The 20,620-nt window shown below is 38.9% G+C and overlaps 1 protein-coding gene and 1 pseudogene across 5 annotated transcripts in view; one reads left to right on the forward strand and one right to left on the reverse strand.

Annotated features, from left to right (window-relative positions):
• Positions 1-20,620, forward strand: part of MINDY3 (MINDY lysine 48 deubiquitinase 3) — a 113,223-nt gene that overhangs the window by 54,956 nt on the left and 37,647 nt on the right. For 3 of the 5 annotated variants that reach the window (XM_012522709.4, XM_004451980.3, XM_012522707.3), the window contains exon 10: positions 966-1,046. The exons of the other annotated variants lie outside the window; for them this stretch is intronic. In XM_012522709.4, the coding sequence (XP_012378163.1) occupies positions 966-1,046 (81 nt within the window). The remainder of the gene's footprint in view (positions 1-965; positions 1,047-20,620) is intronic. 5 annotated transcript variants of the gene reach the window in all.
• LOC139439004 (FAST kinase domain-containing protein 1, mitochondrial-like) lies at positions 13,261-19,731 on the reverse strand (annotated as a pseudogene).

Here is a 20,620-nt window from a genome sequence, read left to right on the forward strand (position 1 = left end):
CGAATAATGAGGATCGACCAGACCTGTAGGCAGGCTAACAAGTATGGCTTTTTTACATATTTTAAAGAGACTATTCATATTTTAAGGCCTTAAATTTACCTCCACCGTGAAAGATTAGATGTCAGTATTCTTTTTTCTTTTTACATTTAAAATTATTTTTTAATTGTCTTTTTTTTTTAAAGATACATAAATCACAAATAATATTACATTAAAAAATATATGAGGTTCCCATATACCCCCCCCACTCCTCCCACGTCAGCCTCTCCCATCACTGTGGCACAATCCTTGCATTTGGTGAATGCATTTTGGAGCACTGCTGCACTGCGTGGATTATAGTTTACCTTGTAGTTTACACACTTCCCCAGTCCATTCAGTGGATTATGGCAGGATATATAATGTCCTGCATCTGTCCTTGCAATATCATTTAGGACAACTCCAAGTCCCAAAAGTACCCCCACATCACATCTCTTCTTCCCTCTCTTAGACGTCAGTATTCTTTATACTCTTTAAATGTTTTAGATTATATATTTTTCTTAAGAGAAATTAATAGATTATCACATTGTTCTAGATTTCTTGAGGACAGGGATGCTCTTAAGGTTTTTTCCCTTATTCATAAATTCACTCATTTGTTTAATATATAATTATTTTTTCTTATAAAGTAATTTTCATCAAGTTCATATTTTCAGGGTTTGTTGTACCAAGTTGAAATTCTAGACGTGGTCTTCCTAACTAGGAACTGTACAAAACCTGAGAATGATTCATTTTTACATTCAACATTTGACCTCTGTTTAAACAGTAGAAAAGAAAGAGAAAATAAAATATACAAGTTGTCATACTTGCCCATAATACATTCTTCCATTTAATGTATTGGACACTTTAGTTATGCTTCAGATATTTGTGAGTATGTATTTAATAGGCAGTATAATTTTTTTTTTTTTTTTTTTTCCCTACTATATTTGTTCTAGGTTGGTTCTTACTTGAAATCTCCAAAGTTTCCTATTTGGATTGTTGGCAGTGAAACTCACCTCACCGTGTTTTTTGCCAAGGTATGCTTATAGCAGGAATTTTTTAATTTTTTAGTATGACAACAGGACTTATAATTTTGTAAGTCCAAGTTTGGATCTTTGTGCAAACTTTAGTTTATTCCCTTTAACAAATCAATTGTTCCAAAATCCAAAAACTTAATATTAAAGGGCATATAATTGCAATAATCTAATTTTGGAATAATTTCAATAAAATCTCTTACAGTTTTCTTATAGTTTCTTTACATTTTCTGACTCTAGAACTTTGGTTTTTTACTTTTATTTTAAAAATGACTTGTGTTATGATGAAAATAATTGCTTTGAAAGTTTTAAATTGCTTTTTATGAGAAAGGTTAAAACTCTTACATGATAGAAAATATTTTAATTACAACATCTCCTGGGAAAATATTTTATATCTATTAATAATTTTAGTGATATTGAAGTTAGCTGCTCTTTTAAGGTGGAATATTTCCTATAATTTTAATATAGACATGATTATAATATTGAAATAGATATAATGCATTTGAATTTGTATATTTTAAAATTCTTAGAGCACAGTTATTTGTAAATCCCAAACTTACCTTTAATTTTTTTTTTCCCACAACAGAGAGGTTAGGAGCTCTGCATTAATTTGAATCCCACCCTTGCCATTTCCTAACAACTCTCAGCCTCTTTTCCCATATTTTAAAAATAGAAACTAGTGATAGTATCTACCTCTTAGAATTGCTGCTTGGTACAGTTAAATTCTCAGTAAATCATAGCTGGTATCATCATCATCATCATTATTCACCAAATGTTTTTTAAATTTATCTGTAGTGTACCTAGATATAGTTGCTATATTTTGGACTGAAGGGGAAATAGATAATTGAAACTGTGAAGTTTCTTAATTCTAATGTACTTTCCTCATTACTCCATCAGCTTTTATGCCATGTAAATTTAGTTATAGCTGTATTGTGATTTGGGTTGACAGTGCTTAATTATGTGGACCTAATTAGTTATTTATTAGTATAAAAGTCCAGCTAGTGGATTTAGAGCAAGATAAATAATGACCTTTTCTTAAACAGGGAAAGATATAAAAGCACAACTCTAAAACTTGTGCTTACAGATATGTTACATTCAGTCTGAAAGTTATTGCTTTCTATTTCCCTTCTAAAGTAGGGAAGAAAGAAAAGTTAAAAGCCTGGATTTAACTACAGAAACTAATCAACTTCTAATTCCTAAGTGAGGATTTCATCTTTTGACTCATTTATTTCATGTGTTAAAAATTTCCAGAAAAGAAAAATCAATTTCAATTTACAGAAAAATGGATTTTCAAGCCAATTATTAATTATTTTTAATATTTCCATTTCTTTTCATTGTTAAGGAAATTAATAAAGTATATGAAACTGTATACCTTTTAAATATGTAGAAGATAATGAAAATATTTTAAATCTTAAATTTTATGATAAATATTTAAATAGTTTTGTTGTCAAATTATCAGGAGATACTTCATAGAAGAGTAATAATAAAAGAATAGTGTCATTTGAGCTATGTAAATTACTAGGTATTTTTTGTTTAAACATCTGAATAAGGTAGGTGTATTGACAGTCATAGGAGTGAATTATAGCAAGCATTCTATGAATTGTACGCTCTTCACCAACCTATCCTGGGAGTTTCGTGGTCAGAGCATTTGGGTCATTGTGCTGTTATGTTTATCACATTTATTGATTCCACTTTCCACATAGCTTTCACAAGTCTCAGGTAGGGGTGAGCCTTGTCTGGGGCAGGGGCTGTGTCTCATCAGCTTCCTGTCCACAGACCCAGCCACATCTTTTGAGTTAGAGATGTGAGTACATAACAGAGAAACTCAAAAACCCTTGGCACACCAGTCATCAGCCTGATGAAACATGAACTCATTTTGCCCCATATAAGTCAGATGGGGTTTCTCAACGTGTCTTCATGGATTTGCATTCCTGAGGCTGCTGGTAGTCATGTATGACATGCACATGTGCATGAGGACTGTATTTTCCTAGTAAGACTTTAGGTTCCTTAACTGTTCCAGATCTTAAAAGTCACATACCTCAAGCACCTTGTATCTGTTTTAGAGCCCTTGCCTTGTATACTAATCACATTTTTTTTTAATACATAGCTTTGTATTCTCAGGGTCTGGTATAGAGCCTGGCAATTCTTAATGTAGGGGATTTGTCAGTGGACTGAATAATGGTTTTGTACTAATTTTTCACACTTGAATTCCAGTGACATTTATGTCTTCTAAATATGCTTTTTCTTCACTGATTATGAATCTTCTTAAAAGTGTAAGTACTTCCTTTTTAATAGCTTTTAGAATAATTGAAATAAATTGTTTTAAGATAATATCTTTAAGAAAAGATACAGGTAAATTTATTTTTCCCTTTGAAATAAAGTAATTTAAGCCAAAAGATCACTTAAGTGGTAATTTCATTTCTGATTTTAAATGTTTGTGTCCTCTCTCTCTCTTTCTTTCTCAATCTGGCTAACAGTTTATTGATTTTACTGATCTTTAAAAAAAAAAAACAACTTTTGGTTTTGTTGATTTTCTCTGTTGTGCTTCTATTCTCTATTTCCTTTGTCTCTGCTTTACTTTTTACTATTTCCTTTCTTCTGTTTGGGGTTTAGTTTGCTCCCCTTGTTCTAGTTCCTATAGGTATAAAATTAGGTGATGGATTTGTGATCTTTCTTCATTTTTCATATAGGCATTTAGAGCTTTAAATTTCTGTATGAGCACTGCCTTTACTGCGTCCCATAAGTTTTGGTATATTGTGTTTTCATTTTCATTCTTCTCAAGATATTTCCTAATTTCCCTTGAGATTTCCTTAACTCATTGGTTGTGTAATAGTATGTTGTTTAATTTCCACATATTTGTAAATTTTCCAGGTTTCCCTCAGTTACTGATTTCTAGCTTTATTCCATTGTGGTTTAAGTAGAAACTTTGTATGATTTCAATATTTTTAAATTTAGTAAGATTTGATTTGTGGCCCAGCATATGATCTGTCATGGAAAATTTCCATGTGTACTTAAGAATGTGTTTTCTGCTTGTTGGGTGGAATAGTCTATATATATCCATTAGGCATAATTGTTTAATGGTGTTCAAGTCCTCTATTTCCTTACTGGTCTTCTGCTTAAATGCTCTTTCAATTATTGAAAGTGATGTATTAAGATCTCCAACTATTATTGTAAAAGTAACTATTTCTACTTTCAGTTCTGTCCATTTTTGCTTTATTTATTTTGGGACTCTGTTATGAGGTACATAAATGTTTATAATTGTTATATCTTCTTCCTGGATTGAACTTTTTCTCAACATGTAATATCCTTCTTTGTCTCTTGTAGACTTTCTTGATGTAGTCTAAATTTTTTTCTGTCATTAATATAACCATTTACCATTTTTTTGGTTATGTTTGCATGTATTATCCTTTTCAACCTCTTTGTGTCTTTGTATCTAAAGTGAGTCTCTTACAGACACATATAGATGGGACGTGCTTTTTCTTCCAGTCTGCCAATAGCCACCTTTTAATAGACTAGTTTAATCCATTGACATTTAAGGAAGAATTTACTTCTGCCATTTACCTTTTTTTTTTCCTGTATGTCTTGTATTTTTTTATTCCTCAATTACTCCATTACTGCCTTTTTAAAAAATTTAGTTATTTTTTTATATTGTACCAATTTTGTTGCTCTTTTTCTATATATTTTTAGCAGTAATTACTGTTGTAATTACAGTAACAGTGTAAACTAATAACAATTTAGTTCAACTAGTACCAACCTAGTTTTAGTAGTATATAAACTCTCCACTCCTGTATATCTCTGTCCCTCCCACTTCATATCATTATTGTCTTGATTACATTTTTATACACCGTAAGCCCATAAACATAGATTTTCATTATTATTTTAAACATTTGCCTGATAAGTTATAGATGGGGGAAAAAAGCAATTACATACCTTAAGTAAAATAATACAGAATTTTATGTTTATTTATATGGTTACCTTTACCAGTGTTCTTTATTTCTTACTTTTTCTTTAAGTTACTCCTGGGTATTTTTTTCTTTCAGCCTGAAGGCCTCCCTTCAACATTTCTTGTAGGGCAAATCTTCTGGTGATGAGCCTTTTCAGCTTTATCTATAAATGTTTTAACTTCTCTTTCATTTTTTAAGAATAATTTTGCCATATATATAGAAATTTTGGTTGACAGTTTTCTTCTTAAGGACTTTAAATATGCCATCCCACTGTCTTCTCACTTTCACGGTTTCTGATGAGAAATTTGCTGTTAATCTTATTGGGGATCCCTTGTATATGGCAAGATGCTTCTTTCTTGCTGCTTTCGGATTTTGAAAATTTCAGTATAATGTGTAGTGGTATAGATACCTTAGAGTTTACCCTCGTTGGTGTTTGTTTTGCTTGCTGGATGTTTGTCTTTCATCAAATACTTTTATTTCTCCAAGTGCATTTTCTGCCCCTTTCTCTCTCTTGTCCTTCTGGAAGGCCAGTGATGTGTATATTGATTTGTTGGATGGTGTCCCATAGGTATTTCAGGCTGTTTATTTTTTTCATTCTTATTTTCTTTCTGCTCCTCATACTGGAAAATTTCAACTCTCTTGTCCTCAAGTTTCTGATCCTGTCTTCTGCCTCTTCAGATTTGCTGTTGGATTCTTATAGTGAGTTTTTCATTTCAATTACTGTACTTTGAAGCTCAACAATTTCTGTTTGGTTCCTTTTTATAAAGACTGTCTCTTTTTTTTTGTTCAGACAGAGTTTTCCTAATTTCTTCTAGTTCTTTGTGTATGTATTCCTTTAGCTTATTGAACATATTTAAGACATTTGATTTAAAGTCTTTAACTAGTAGTTCTAATATATGAGTTCCCTTGGGATGGTTTCTGGGGCAAATTCTTTTTTCCTGTGATTGGGCCATACTTTCCTGTTTTTTTGTGTGTTTTGTGTTGATTTTGTTTTTGTCTTTTTGTTTTAAAATGAGTATTTTAAACATAATTCTGAGTATTATGTTGTTATAATTCTTGTTCTCCCATTCTTCTGGGATCGCTACTTTTTGTTTTGTTTTGTTTTCCTTGTTGAGGACTGGAGCAGTCACTTTGTAACTTTTCCAAACCTATTTTTGCTCCCATTTGGGAAATGTTAAAAGAAAAGGAGAGGTAAAGGTGCTGTCTCTTTAAGAATCCACTGCCACCTTTTCCTGAGGGGGTTGGGACAATGGCACCCTCAGAGCCAGCCCCCCCCCCCCGCTCCCTGAAATGGCTGATCAAAAGTAGCGATCAGGCGGTGGACTTGGCCCAGTGGTTAGGGCATCCGTCTACCACATAGGAGGTCTACGGTTCAAACCCCGGGCCTCCTTGATCCGTGTGGAGCTGGCCCATGCGCAGTGCTGATACGCGCAAGGAGTGCCCTGCCATGCAGGGGTGCCCCTGCATAGGGGAGCGCCACGCGCAAGGAGTGCACCCCCTAAGGAGAGCTGCCCAGTGCAAAAGAAAGTGCAGCACCCAGGAATGGTGCTGCACACACAGAGAACCGACACAACAAGATAATGCAACAAAAAGAAACACGGATTCCTGTGCTGCTGACTACAACAGAAGCGGACAAAGAAGACACAGCACATAGACACAGAGAACAGACAACCGGGGTGGGGCGGGGAGGGGAGAGAAATTAAAAAAAAAACAAAAACAGTGATCAGTGGTCAGACCCCACAGCCCAGATGCTGGAGGACTTGGTCCTTCTAGCTCTCCCTGGAACCTGTCCCCACTGCCCCTCCGTGTGGCTTGGCAGTGGGGCATTTCAGCTGCTACAGGGTGGGTGAAATTCACTGACACTTACCACAGTTCTAGCCTCTTCCTACAGCTCTTTCCTGGATGCTACGTAGTGCTGCTGTAGACTCTGGAGTTCAAAATAGCTGATTCAGACAGTTCCTGGCAGTTCAATACTTATTCTGGTGGAGGGACTGATTCCCAGAGCTTCCTACTCTATCTTCCCACATTCCTCCACATGTTTTTAAATAGTGTTTGTGAAGTGTTTTCCCTATAGAAACTTCTTGAAAATTTGTCTGGAATTGAAATTACAACAATAAGTTTTATTTGGTCATTCTTTGCAAACCCAGCATTGGGTTCGATTGTGGGCATGAGTTACTGCCAAAGCCCATTGTAGACACGTATTGGCTAGGGCACAATGGACAAAAAGAAAGATGTTTTTGGGGGACAATAAGGGGCATGTCATGCTGGTCTTACAGTATATAAGCAATATTATAGGATAAAATGATGTCAAAAAGATGAGATAACAAAATACCAAGTAGAGAGAGTCCTATGAGGATTCCAGTACCATGCATTCTCATTTTGTAAATTCTCTGAACTTTTTATGGTGACATCAAAAACTAGTTTAGGCATAAGGAGAGTTCACATAGGGTCCCAACAGGAATAAGAGACCCTGGACTATTAATAGATTTTTACTGGCATTTTTTGTACAGACTGTGGTCTTAGACCAATGTTTTGATGACTCTTCTTCCTCATGGGCTTAAGATGCCCAACCAGTGAGGCTGCAGAGGCCAGTGCCATGGCCAGAGAACCCCTTCCCCAATTTGTATGGTATGAGGTATAGGCACCAACAGATTATTATTACTTCCTCTTTTGGGCTCTTAGGGCAACTGGCCCTTTAAATTTTATTCTCAATGCCTGCATCGGTCCTGCTGCTGGCATTTCAACTGGAGCAGGGCCTGAGCTGGAGGCACTGAATTTAAATGGGTTAAGTCTAGATATAACCTCTTAGTCCATTTTTGTAAAGGTCCCTTATTGCCTTTTATTTGTTCCTTTAAAAGGCCATTCATCCTTTCTGTAAGGCCTGCTCTGGTTGGGGGTATAGTTAAATGGAAAGACCAAGCAATATCTTGGTCCATTGCCCAAGGCTATGTGAGGTCACCGGTAAGGGGAGTCCTCGGTCACTGTGAATTTGGGCGGGCATCCTGTAGAGGGCACTTACTTTTTCTAGGCAGTGGATAGTAACCTGCTGGTTGGCCTTTCCTACTGGGTAATCCACTTGCCATCAGGTTGCTGGGGTCTGCCCTCGGCCTATATGTCCCATCCAGTGAGCTAGGTCTTGTAGTCACCGGAGAGAGCATGATGGACACTCGTGGGAGATGTCCCCGAGCTGATGGTGAGTGGAGGCGTCTAGAACTGCTGGTCTAGGTGCCACAGGGTCTGGTAGCCACGACATCTGCTTTCCTGTGGAGCTACTCAGCCACTTCTCGGGTCTCAGTGGTGTGGCTCTGGACCTTTGCGAGGGCATCTGCCTCAACAGTCTGAGGGGGGTGCTAAAGGAGTGGCAGAGATGTGATAGAAAGTTACCTGTCGCCGCTGGGGCATCCCCGACGTCCTTCCACAGATCTCTCGCCCGCAGAGAGCGGGCTACGACAGTCCATTGTTCTTGTCTCCACGTTGCCATCCAGGTGGTAAGGCCTCTGAACACTGCCCACCTGTCAGTACAGGTTGTTGTTATTATTATCCCTACCCTTTCTAATTCCTTAGTTGTAGCAGTAATTTCCTGTTGTCCTTCCCCTGGAGTTTGTACTGTTTGGTCACCACAATCCTTCAGGGCAAGGGCACCTTCACCAGGGACTGTTTAGCTTGTCCCCTTAGCATCGCCTTTATTACTCTGCATGGGAGGTGGAATTCTACTAGGGTGGGCTGTCATGTGGCATTCTGCAGAATGCTAATTCCTAAAATAGTTTCAGGTATAGGAAAATATATACAGTGTATCTTTGGGGAGGTAATCGTCCGGTTTGTAAAACTAAATTTCGTTGCTTAGCATAAACTGTTTTCCCCCATAGCCATCTATAGTCAGCACTGGCCCATGGAATTGCCCTACATTGCCATGAATTAAAAGTACAGTCAACTCCCCTGTCTACTAAGGCTAATACTTGGTTAATTAGTAGGGGGCCAATAAACAGTTAACTCTGCATATGGCCTATGATCCCCAGGGTCCCTGGTTTTTGTCCTCACCCAGGGATCTTGCACCCTCCCCTATGGTAGGGGCAGGGTGCCTGCCAGGCTTCTGCTGGGGGAGCGCAAGTTTCCTAGAGTTGGGGTGGCAGTGGGGGGAGGGTGACCCTGACTTGCCTGTGAATTGGAGGTGGCCAGCACCCATATTGGCTCTGGGTGGAGTTTGTGGCAAAGGCAACATTCTAAGAGAGTACCCCTTGGATTTTGGTCACAATTATGAAAAGGGGCTGAATTTTCCCATTTTCCCTTCTCCCTCAGCTTTCTAAGGGGACATTTTCGTAAATCTTTTGTGCTTGGGGAACTTGCTCCAAAGTCTCACTAAAACCATGTTGGGCTACTCATCTATGGTTTCTAGCTTGGTACCATGGCAGTAAGGTCTGCCCACGTTGGCTTGTGGGACACACGAACCTTGGTGCCCCCGGGCATCTTCCCTGCTGCCCAGATCCCAGCCCCGGTTCTCTGCAGCCTTTCTCATCCTCCTAAGTCTGCTATAGCTTGTACAGCACTCGACACAGGTTGCCCCCTAGGGGCTTCCGGATTGACCCCAGAGGTCTGGAATAATGGTGGAGAGCAGTGTGCAGCACAGTATCTTTCATTCCTGCAGTAAAAGCTTCAGAGTCAGGTCCCACAAAATTGGTGGCATAAATGGCATGTTTCATCCCCAATCTCTGTAAAACACCCTGTAACTCTTCCCTGGATTGCCAGCAAGGGCTGGCATAGGACTTCTCCCCTTCATTCACCAGGCAGCCTTGCATCCATCAACCAGCTGTACCAGTAGCAATGCTGCTTTCATTTTGCTAGAGGTGGTGTATAAATGCTGGCATCGAGAAGAGTGAGCGGTAACATGCCAGTTCCAGTGTCCCGAAACCTTAGGAACCAGTTGCAGGAACTCTCTAGACCTCTGCCTGTACCCCTGCCCCACGTCGCCCAGCTCAGCAGCAGTGTATCCCTCATGGTTACATGTGACTTGTCGGGGGCTTGGGAGTGTTGGACCCCAGGGTGTGGTCTTGTAACGCCTTCCACTTCCTGTATATAGACCTCAGGGCCTCCTCTTCTTCCATCTCCCAGCCTTCCTCTTTCTCCTCACCTGAGGAGGAGTCCATAGGATCCCATGCCTTAGGGTCCCCCCTGGGGATGGTGAATATCCTTTGGACCTGGCTTGAGGCAGCCTGTAGCCCCTGGCTCAAGCACATCTACAAGCCAGGGTTTCTAACCGGTCATTAACTCAGTGCAGACAGTTGGTGAAGCAGTCTTTCGTCTCTGCCTGTGCTAAGTGTGTGTCCCTTTCTAGTTTAAACTTCTAAGCAGTGCACAGAGTCCTTTGCCGCTTGTTCTGCCTCAGTAGCCATCCACAAGGCTCCTAACAGGGGCCGTGCACCAGCCACCACTATCTGGTGGTCCCCCTTTTACTTATTTAAGTGCAACTGCTCTGCGCCTGCTGTAGTACAGCCAGTATACCTGCCAGAGTTTTTAGGGTGTCCCATATTCTCTCTGTGGTCCTCACTCATCCGGGAGGTCACCTACCCCTCCTCACATGGACGTTATAGCCCAACCCAGGATTACCCCCCACGGGTTCTCCCTTCCCTGAGCTCATGCCTAATGCTGCGGTGGGCCTTCAGTCTCCTGGCTGTGACTCGCCAGTTGTTCCAATCCCACCTCCTGGAGGACATGAGTTGTTGCAGCCACAAGACCGAAGAACACACTGGATGGGGAATCAGACATAACCTTTATTGGGGCTTACGAAGAGGAGAGACTTCTTTGATGGCAGCCAGACGAAGAATGAATGAAGTTAGCCCACTGTAAAGAGACAGGAGAAAATGAAAGGTGATATAATGGGCTTCAGAACAAGGACATTTCATAGGGTATGAGAACAGAGTTCCTGTTAGGGTCCCATGACGGCACATATGGAGTTTGGTGATGTTATCACAGGAAAGAAGTTTTACTGCTCAGAGGAGATTTGGTTTAAGACAGTCTCCCCTCCAGGGAGGGTTGGTAACCTTCAGCTTATGTCTAGGTCACTCAAGCGGCTACATGCTGAGGACTTAGTGGGGGGCCTGGACCCTGGACCCCCACACTAATTGTAGAGAACAGATGGCTTCAAGGATAACCTAAGGGGAGGGGTAAACAGAGGACTTGGTAGTGTTCCAGGTAAGCGAAGAATATGGTGTGGCCCAGGGTAGTGATAGCAGATATAGGGTGTACATATGTCAGTTTGCCACAGGGCTGAAATGGGCTGACTTTCATGCTGGAAAAATTATATAGGGTAAAAGCTTACAGTTTGAGGCTGTGAAATGTCCAAATCAAGGCATCAGCAGAGACGCTTTCTCACCCTAGCCGGTTACTGCTGATCCTGGGGTCCTTCCACATGGCGAAGATGGGGAGTGATCTCTGCCGAGGTCCCTGCTTTCAGAATCTTTTGTCTGTCCGAGCTCAGCTGAGGGCAGCCAGGCCTAGGCTTGTCTCTGTCTCCGCTATTCTGCTTCCTTCCTGAATTTACCCGTGAGCTCTCAGGTGCATGGCTCTTCTCCTCAGCCTTGAGCTACTCCTTGGGCTCAGCCTGGGCCTCCTTCCGTGCCTCTGTGCCCTGCTGGTTCCAGACTCTGGCTCCTCTCTCAGCCCTCAGGGCTTCCCTGTTTTCCTACAGTTCTGTCTCACATGGCAGAATCAGTATAGGAGCTTCCTTTTTCTCTGTCTGTCTTTCTCTCCATTTGTATCAGACCCAGCAAGATGGTGGAGACCCAAGCTGGCTCATGGCTCACTGACATTGTCCAATCAAAAGCAGTCTAATCAAGGCATCTCAAGTGAATCTAAGGCAACAAAGGGTACCACACCCACAGGAATAGATTATTTTGAGACTATAATCTTTTACTTTTTGGGATTCATAAAAGAACTTCAAACTGTCACAACATACATGAATTTGAGGGTTTACTCCTGAGGTACAATGATGAGCTTTGGGCATAGATTGGATTTAGTGGATGAGGGAGGAAAACTACTGAAAGATGTGTTTTAATGACTAGACCTTGCCAGCTCCAAAAGGTGTGTACTTAACAGCTCTGCTATTGATGAATATGTCCACTCATGTTCAAAGCATTGCACTCACTGTCCGCACTTACCACCATGCTGGGGCTCAAGGCCTGGAGCCCTTGTAGGTAGGTAGGCCAGGGGGCTTGCATCGCCTCCCGCTGGTGATTCCCTCCAGAGGGCAGCCGTCATTGATGCACTGTGAATAGAGGCCCATCTTTGAAATTGGAACTTAGTACTAGTAGATTTCATTCTTTATGCCAAAAGAAAGAGGTCTATAGAGTATTAACAATATATATTTTCTAATAGTTTGTGGCTAGGAAAGTAGAAATCATATAACAATAAAATATTGAATATCCAATAGAAGTTATAGTGAATATAACCTTTTTATAGAGGGGGAAGGATATGCGTTAACTAAATTAACAATGTAAAAGACATTGTCAGTGAAATTCAAAGCACAAACATAATTGTGAAGTAATAATTGTACTTTTTCCCTGAATTACTGAATATTGAAATTTATAGGACTAGATTTGGCTTTATTAAAATGAAGAATAGAGCATCATTGCAGATGTAGGTGGAAAACTGAATTAATCTTGTAATCACATTTATTTTTAAGTTTTTGGTTATAATCACTAGTTTTATATATTCTGTATACTTGTACTAAATTTTTGTAGGAATGGAACTTTTACTTATTAAACTCATTATAAGTATAAAGGGCAGATATTTTTCATCCTGAAAATTAAACCACATTGAAAATTAAATTACAAAATGAGTAATATTAACTACATATTTAAAATAAAATGGAAAAAAACAGATTTATAGTTCATCAAATAGTAGCAGTTTATTTCTATTAATTTCTTTTAATTCAGTGGCATTCAAATATATAGAGAATGAATTTTTGGAATAATTTGTATTTATGTAGTGCCAAAAAATATCACATAAAATTTCACAATGCTACCCAGTTAGTCTCATGGCTGACACTGAAGATACTCAAGCTCCTTTATCCATATCTTGGTACTGATGTATTTTATATCAAGAAGAACAAAGGTCTGAGCTCTTGCATGTAATGGGAGTAGTGTTTATTTTGCTCTAATTTTTAAAAAGTTACATCTGTTTTATATTAGGAATGTTAAGCAATTTCCAAACCAGATGATAAAGTATTCCGTTTTTAAATGTCTATTTATTGTAAGAGAGGTATTCAAATGACCTTGAAATCAGTCAGTTCTACACTGGTTTTTCATTGAATTAGGCCGCTTAATTAAAACATGTCTGAATGTGACACACAATGATAACAAGTTTTCAATAAAAATTAGAATTCTGAGGTAGTCCATCGAGCATCCTTTGTTGATAATTCCCTAGAGTTCCATTCAAATGAGGTATCAGAATTACTTGATAGCCCAGAATTTCCAGCTGTCTTTTTTTCATGGCAGATTTTCCTTTTAAATGAGGGATGTTTCTACAAAAAGTTCTTGAATCCAAAAATTCCAAAGCAGTATTTTCAGCTCTTGGTCCAACTATCTGCGTATTGATTCCAAGTGCATTTCTGGTAGTTTTCCTAAAATTATACTATGGCTTCTATAGAAAAAAGGAAGAGGTTTTTTCCTTTTATCCAGACATACTCAAAATCTGTCATGTGGTAATAAGATGTTAGAACCAAGGCTTTTACACAACTCATTCCTCCTCATATCCCTGCTAACATTTCCTAACCCTGCTGATGTGCTGCTCTGTTCATGCTGCCAGTATCTTTGTTAAACTTGTTGACAGTAATGGTCATGTGACTGTGGACTCGAAACTCAGGGCCTTCTAAGTAGGCTGCTTTATTGAACTCAGTAAGACAAAATCAGACCCTTATATTTAGAAGTGAAGGTAAAAGTTAAAGTTGAGAATCCAGTTTGGCTAAGAATTTGATCTTAAAAATTGCCTTTAGCAGATTTCTGGAAAATATTCAAGGATGGCTGAAGAAAAGCTAAGAAACACTTACATGACAGAATCTAATATACTGAAGTAAAAATTAAGGTGTTAAATGCAAATTCAAAAAAAAAATGCATCTCTTTGAGGTAGATCATGGTTCAAGGAGCTGAATGGACGTATAATAGTCGAGATTGAAAAAGGATGGGTCTTTACAATCTGCTAAATAACCAATGAGACTATCCTATCCACTAGCAAAGTACTGATTAGCTCTAGAAATAAAAGATGCAATCCCTGCATCATTTGTGAAAATAATTTTATCCATAAATACTGTGAAGTAGCAATTGTTTCTTCAAGAAGTGACCTAGCAAACCAGTCTCCTTTTTTAGATTTGAGTTCCTTCCATCACCAGTCCAGAGTGTTGACCATAGTTGATCTAAGTTTTGTGGTAAGTTCAGCTGTTTCCCCATAATACTATCCAGATTCATAGGATCATATTGAAAACATCTTAAAACAGAAGCGGCAAGAACATTCAGATCATTTAGGTCACGCTGGGGTAAAACTGTTTCGGTTTGGGATTAGGTGAGGGGAAGGAAGCATGGAAATAGCATGGACCAGGATGGAAATCTCACTCAGTGTGACCCTAATTTTCAAATAACTAAGCCATAATTCTCTGAATTTCACAAAAGCTCTTTACTTTGAAAATGCAGAAAAATCAGTGTTTGAATTATCTTCAGTAATTCTATTGGTGTATCCTTGTCCAAATGTTTGTGCAGAACTGAAGCAATTTTTAAAATCCAATCTGAATTTCTACTTTCCATCTTTTCCATTGCTCCCACACCGCCAGTGCTTGTTGTGTGGTCTGTTCTTCTAACATCAATAATTTGGTTGATTTAAGTTGTCTTTTCTCTTCAGGGCTTTCATAGGGTCCCAATGCTAAAACAATTTTAAAGAGCTAGCAGGGTGATCACTGAGAGGATCATTTCAGTCATTTCAATTAGCCTCTTTTTATCCTTTATAATAAATTCAAAACTATGAAAATGTAGACACTGGTATAGACCAAGTATGTTTAACTTTTTGAGGAAACTATACTATTTTTCTTGAAACGTTGACCTGGGAAGAATCTGGTATCAAAAAGAAGTTCTACTTTGGTCACTTATCGTTCTTGAAAACGTTGTGATTTGTGTGTGTGTGAAAAGAGGAAGTGCTGACCATCAAAACAGACAAGGACCTTAAGTCCTTATGGTTTACAAGTCCCTAGGTACAATGTCAATGGTTTTTCCCATTAATGGACTAAAATGCAAATGATGATCAGCTAGGCAACAGGAAAATGTTGACAGCATTTTTTTTTTTTTAAAGATTTATTTATTTAAATCCCCCCCTCCCCCAGTTGTCTGTTCTCTGTGTCTATTTGCTGCGTCTTGTTTCTTTGTCTGCTTCTGTTGTCGTCGGCGGCACAGGAAGTGTGGGCGGCGCCATTCCTGGGCAGGCACTTCCTTTCACACTGGATGGCTTTCCTTACGGGGCACACTCCTTGCGCGCGAGGCTCCCCTACGCGGGGGACACCCCTGCGTGGCAGGGCACTCCTTGCACGCATCAGCACTGCGCATGGGCCAGCTCCACACGGGTCAAGGAGGCCTGGGGTTTGAACCGCGGACCTCCCATGTGGTAGACGGATGCCCTAACCACTGGGCCAAGTCCGTTTCCCTACAGCATATTAATATCAAACCTTTCCAGTCTTCTCCATGCTTCTGTCACTAGCGCTTTTACTAGAGGGTCACGGGCTTTAACAGCAAACTGCTGTATGATGTACAGTACACTCACCAGGGTGTTGTCATTCACTTACCTACTTTATTTCTAGTTAAATTACAAAGACTAAGGAATTGGGGGTGATCTCTGACATAGTCAGCATTTTTTAACAAGCTTGTCTTCTGCTTTTGAAACTGTGGAAGTACATTAAATGCATATCCCATTTGCTTTTCTGAAAGTGTGGCTTTGTTTTTCTCAATAAGATCAAACATTTGTTCTTCATCTGTACACTTATTCATCTGGCTAAGTAATGTTTGACAATTTAAAGGTAGAAATTGAAACATTCTCCAGGAGAATGGAAAAAGAGCTCTTAGACAAAGCATATGTGTCATCAGTGGGTCTAGAAAAAAAGTTACCTTTTCATTTACAAGTTTTCTTAGGTAAAGAAAACCATTTGTAGCCAGTAGTAGTCATGCCATATGCTGGTATAAAAATTAAAAGTAACTTTTTCCTTCAAGTGTTTTCCTCCCATTATGATGATTCCAAATCCCATTCCAACATGCAGCTTCCCTCAGCTCCCAGGGTTTTTAGCCTTTTCTTAGGAAACATAACCTTTCTCTGGTGGAGACTTTTCCAGGAAAAAAAATTCTTTGATATGTCAACTTCAGTTTTATGGTAAATTAAATTTTTATAAATTTATTTAACTTAATTTTCTTACTGAGTTTTTTCTTCTTTTCTTTACCACCCTTCTCCTTATTTCCAATCTCATTTCCTTTAGAACTTGAAGCTATTGACCCATGTCAGTTTTCATCCTTGAAATAATAGACTTAGTTTGAAAAATGAGTAGTTTACCTAGCACTGGACTTTTTTAATAGCGCATATGATTTTCCAATTGCAAAAGTAATATGTGGGAAGCGGACTTGGCCCAATAGTTAGGGCGTCCATCTATCACGTGGGAGGTCCACGGTTCAAACCCCGGGCCTCCTTGACCCTCATGGAGCTGGCCCATGCGTAGTGGTGATGCGCGTAAGGAGTACTGTGCCACGCAGGGGTGTCCCCCGCGTATGGGAACCCCGCACACAAGGAGTGCACCCCATAAGGAGAGCCACCCAGCGTGAAAGAAAGTGCAGCCTGCCTAAGAATGGCACCGCCCACACAGAGAGCTGACGCAGCAAGATGATTCAACAAAAAGAAACAGATTCCCGTGCCGCTGACAGCAACAGAAGCGGACAAAGAAGAAGATGCAGCAAATAGACACAGAGAACAGACAACCGGGACAGGGGGAAAGGGGAGAGAAATAAATCTTAAAAAAAAAAAAAGTAATGTGTATACATTGTGAAATTTTAAAATACAGAAAGTGTGATAAAAAACATAACCATCAAACAGTGTACCAAATAATAATCAACTCTGCAAATGATCCAAAAATGCTTTTTACAGGTTTTTTTTTTTTCCCCATATAAGGATCCAGTTCAGTTTCATATATCACATTTGATTATATATATGCCTTTATCTCTCTTAATTTAAAACCTGAACTCAGGTTATATATATTTATATTTTTATTAGAGAAGATGTAGGTTTACAGGAAAATCATGCATAAAATAGAGTTCCAATATATACCACCTATTATTAACACCTTGCATTAGTGTGGTACATTCATTGCTACTGATTAAAAAAAAAAATCTTTATAATTGTAATACTAACTAGTCCATGGTTTTCTGTAGAGTTTGCTGTTTATGTGTTACAGTCCTATGGGTTTTAGTAACATATATACAACCTAAAATTTTCCCTTTATCTATATTCAAATATATAATTCAATTCTGTTAATTATGTACACAATGTTGTGCTACCGTAGCCAGCGTTCATTACCAAAACTTTTCCATCATCCCAAATAGAAATTCTGTACAATTTATGCAATAATTTCTCATTCTCTACCCCCACCCTGGCCCTTGGAACCTATATTCTAGTTTCTGCCTCTCTGAATTTGCTTATTCTAATTATTTCATATCAATAAGATTGTACAATATTTTCCTTTGTGTCTGACTTATTTCCATCAACATGATGTCTTCAAGGTTCATCAATGTCACGTTTCAGGTCTCCATTCCTTTTTACAGCTCAATAATATTCCATTATATATCTCTATATCTGTATCTATCTACCACCTTTTCTTTATCCATGTTGCGGTTGACAGACACTTGTGTTGCTCCCAGTTTTTGGCTATTGTGAATAATGCTGTTATGAGCATCTGTGCAAGTATCTGTTTAAGTCCCTGCTTTCAATTCTTTTGCGTGTATACAGAACTATTGATCTTTTTTACTTATAGATAATGTAGTGATTGAATTATAATTATCATGTTAATTTTTGAAAGGTATTTATCAAACAGTTAAATTTTCCTTCTTAAAAATGTTTTTGTAAGATTTTAAGTAACAGACAAGGAAGTAGAGTAAATACATAGTAATAGAATCTCATAAATTATAAACAATCTTCATAGTCATCTTACTAAGGACATTATTGTTACCTAAGCTTAGATAATTGTTCTTCTGTGTTTCAGTTATAGGTATATGACCCACAGAAAGTTTAGGGATTGAGTAAAAGATCTTTAATGGAATCTTTCTGACCGTAATACAGTAATGTGAACTATACTCATCTAGTTTTAAGCCTAAAGCACTTTCCCACATTAAGTGCTGTGTGGTAAATGTTTCAGGATTTCCTTAAATTTATTGTGGCACCTGTTTTGTTTTGTTTTTTTGTTGCTGTTCTTATTGTTGTTTTATGTGTAGGATGTCTTTTAAATAAAGATTCTAGTAGTTATCACCAATCTGTCACCATTTTAAAAGTTCTTTACAACTAAAATTTCCTTAGATATAATATGAGAAAGAATTATTTAAATACCCTCCTTCTTTTGGTAACTCAGTATCATATCATTTGCTAGTTAACCTTCCTTGGCATGTCTGCCAGAATCTACATCATTTTCTCTGTGGAAGTAAACATTCCAAGTTTTCTTACTTCCTCATTTATTTTAAAATTACTTACTGGCTTCAATAAATTGTTTTGTTTCTAAGTACTCTTTTTTTAAAAAATTGTTTCATTTATTTATTTCTCCCCACCTCCTCATTTGCATTTGCTGTGTCTGTGTTGTGTGCTGGTTGTTGTCTTTTTAGGGAGCCCTGGGAATCTAACCTGGGACCTCCAATGACAGGGAGGAGCCTAATCATCTTAGCCACCTCCACTCCCTGCTTTGTTGTGTCTCTCAGTATGTTTCCTTGTTTTCTTGTTGCATCAGCTTGTTATGCCTGCCTGTCGTGTCAGTTCGCTGACCATCTCATCTTTAGGAGCCACCACAAACTGAACCCGGACTTCCCATGTGGTAGGCAGGAGCTCAGTCACTTGAGCCACATCCGCTTCCCTCTAAGTAATCTTTCAAAAAGCAGATACAGTCACATCCTTTTAAAAATCTTCAAGAATTTCATATTGTCTTTAATCCTCTTTCATTGTTCTAGTTTGCTTTACTGCCAAAAGAAGATACTGCAAAATGAGTAGGCTCATTTTTAGTGGGAATTTATTAGCTTTCAAGCTTACGTTTTGAAGCTGAGAAAAAAAATATTCAAATCAAGGCATCATCAGGCTATGCTTTCTCCCTAAGGAGTGGCTGCCAGCAGTCTGGGACTCCTCTGTCACATGGCTAGATATAGGGCAGTATCTGCTGGTCTTCCCTTCTCTTCTGAGTTTCGTTGCTTCATGCTTCAGTGGCTCTCTTTCTGTCTGAATTTCATTTTCTTATAAAGGACTCCAGGAAGAGGATTAAGACACACCCTGAATGAGGTGGTGGGTCACATCTTAAGATCCTGCTCACATGAAAAAGAAAAAAAAGGAAAAAACAGAAAAAGATCCTACTCACCAAAAGATCCTATGACCAGTAGGTCCACACCCAGGAATCAACTAACTTTAAGAACATACTTTTCTGGAGATACATACAGCTTCCTACCATTATAGTCATCAAACTTAAGTCTTCCAATTTTAATAGCCTTCATTGTAATACCATCAATGTCTGATTTTTATTTGTACCCTTTTTCATATATAGAAAAAAGAACAAAAGGTTACAGTGATGAACTTGTGGTAAAAATTGAGATAAAAATTAAGGTAATGACTTCCCAGTCAGAACCTCCCCACTTTTCTCATGAAGAAAGACCTGGCCACTGGGTGTCAGAGCTGAGGGTCAGAAAACCTTTTGGGGTGGGGGTCGGGGAACAGCCTGGCAAGCAACCAAGAGGATACCATTCATGGGCAGTAGAAGGTGATGGGAGTGGGCTAGTAGAAACTCAGTTGTGAAGACTGAGTACAGGAGACCAAGGATTTTTCTTTGTGCAAATTGACCAGGTCAAGAGAAGAAATCAAAAGACTGCCCAAGCACCATAAAAGAAGGTATTCCATTGATGAAACTGGAGGCTATGAGGAAAGAGCATTTAGAAGACAAAAAAAAAAAAAAAAACAAACTTAAAGAATTGAAAGATACAGTTGGAGAAATCTTTCACCTAAATAATTGCAGTAGCCTCTTACTGAGCACCATACCTTTGTCCTTGCAAAACTGTAGTTAATCTTCCCAATTCAGCAGCCAGCACAATCCTGTTAAAATGTGGATCATCCTGTCCCTCTAATGCTAAAATCCTGCCAGGGCTCCCCTTCACCTAGCAGCAAGCCCAAGTCTTCAGAACCCCAACATGCCCTACCGACCATTTGTGTCACCTCCCTGACCTTTCCCTGTGGCTGCTCCCTCTGCTGGAGGCGGGCGTGCCTCAGGTGCCCCAGGAATGCCTCCTTCCCTCCTGTAGGCCCTTGTTCCTCTGTCACCTCCTCACCCCTCTCCACCCAGCCCCTCCCTTCAACCCTGTCCACTAACTTAGATATAGAACCATATATATA

Source organism: Dasypus novemcinctus, chromosome 5 (genome assembly GCF_030445035.2).
Source record: "Dasypus novemcinctus isolate mDasNov1 chromosome 5, mDasNov1.1.hap2, whole genome shotgun sequence".
NCBI classification, from domain to species: domain Eukaryota; kingdom Metazoa; phylum Chordata; class Mammalia; order Cingulata; family Dasypodidae; genus Dasypus; species Dasypus novemcinctus.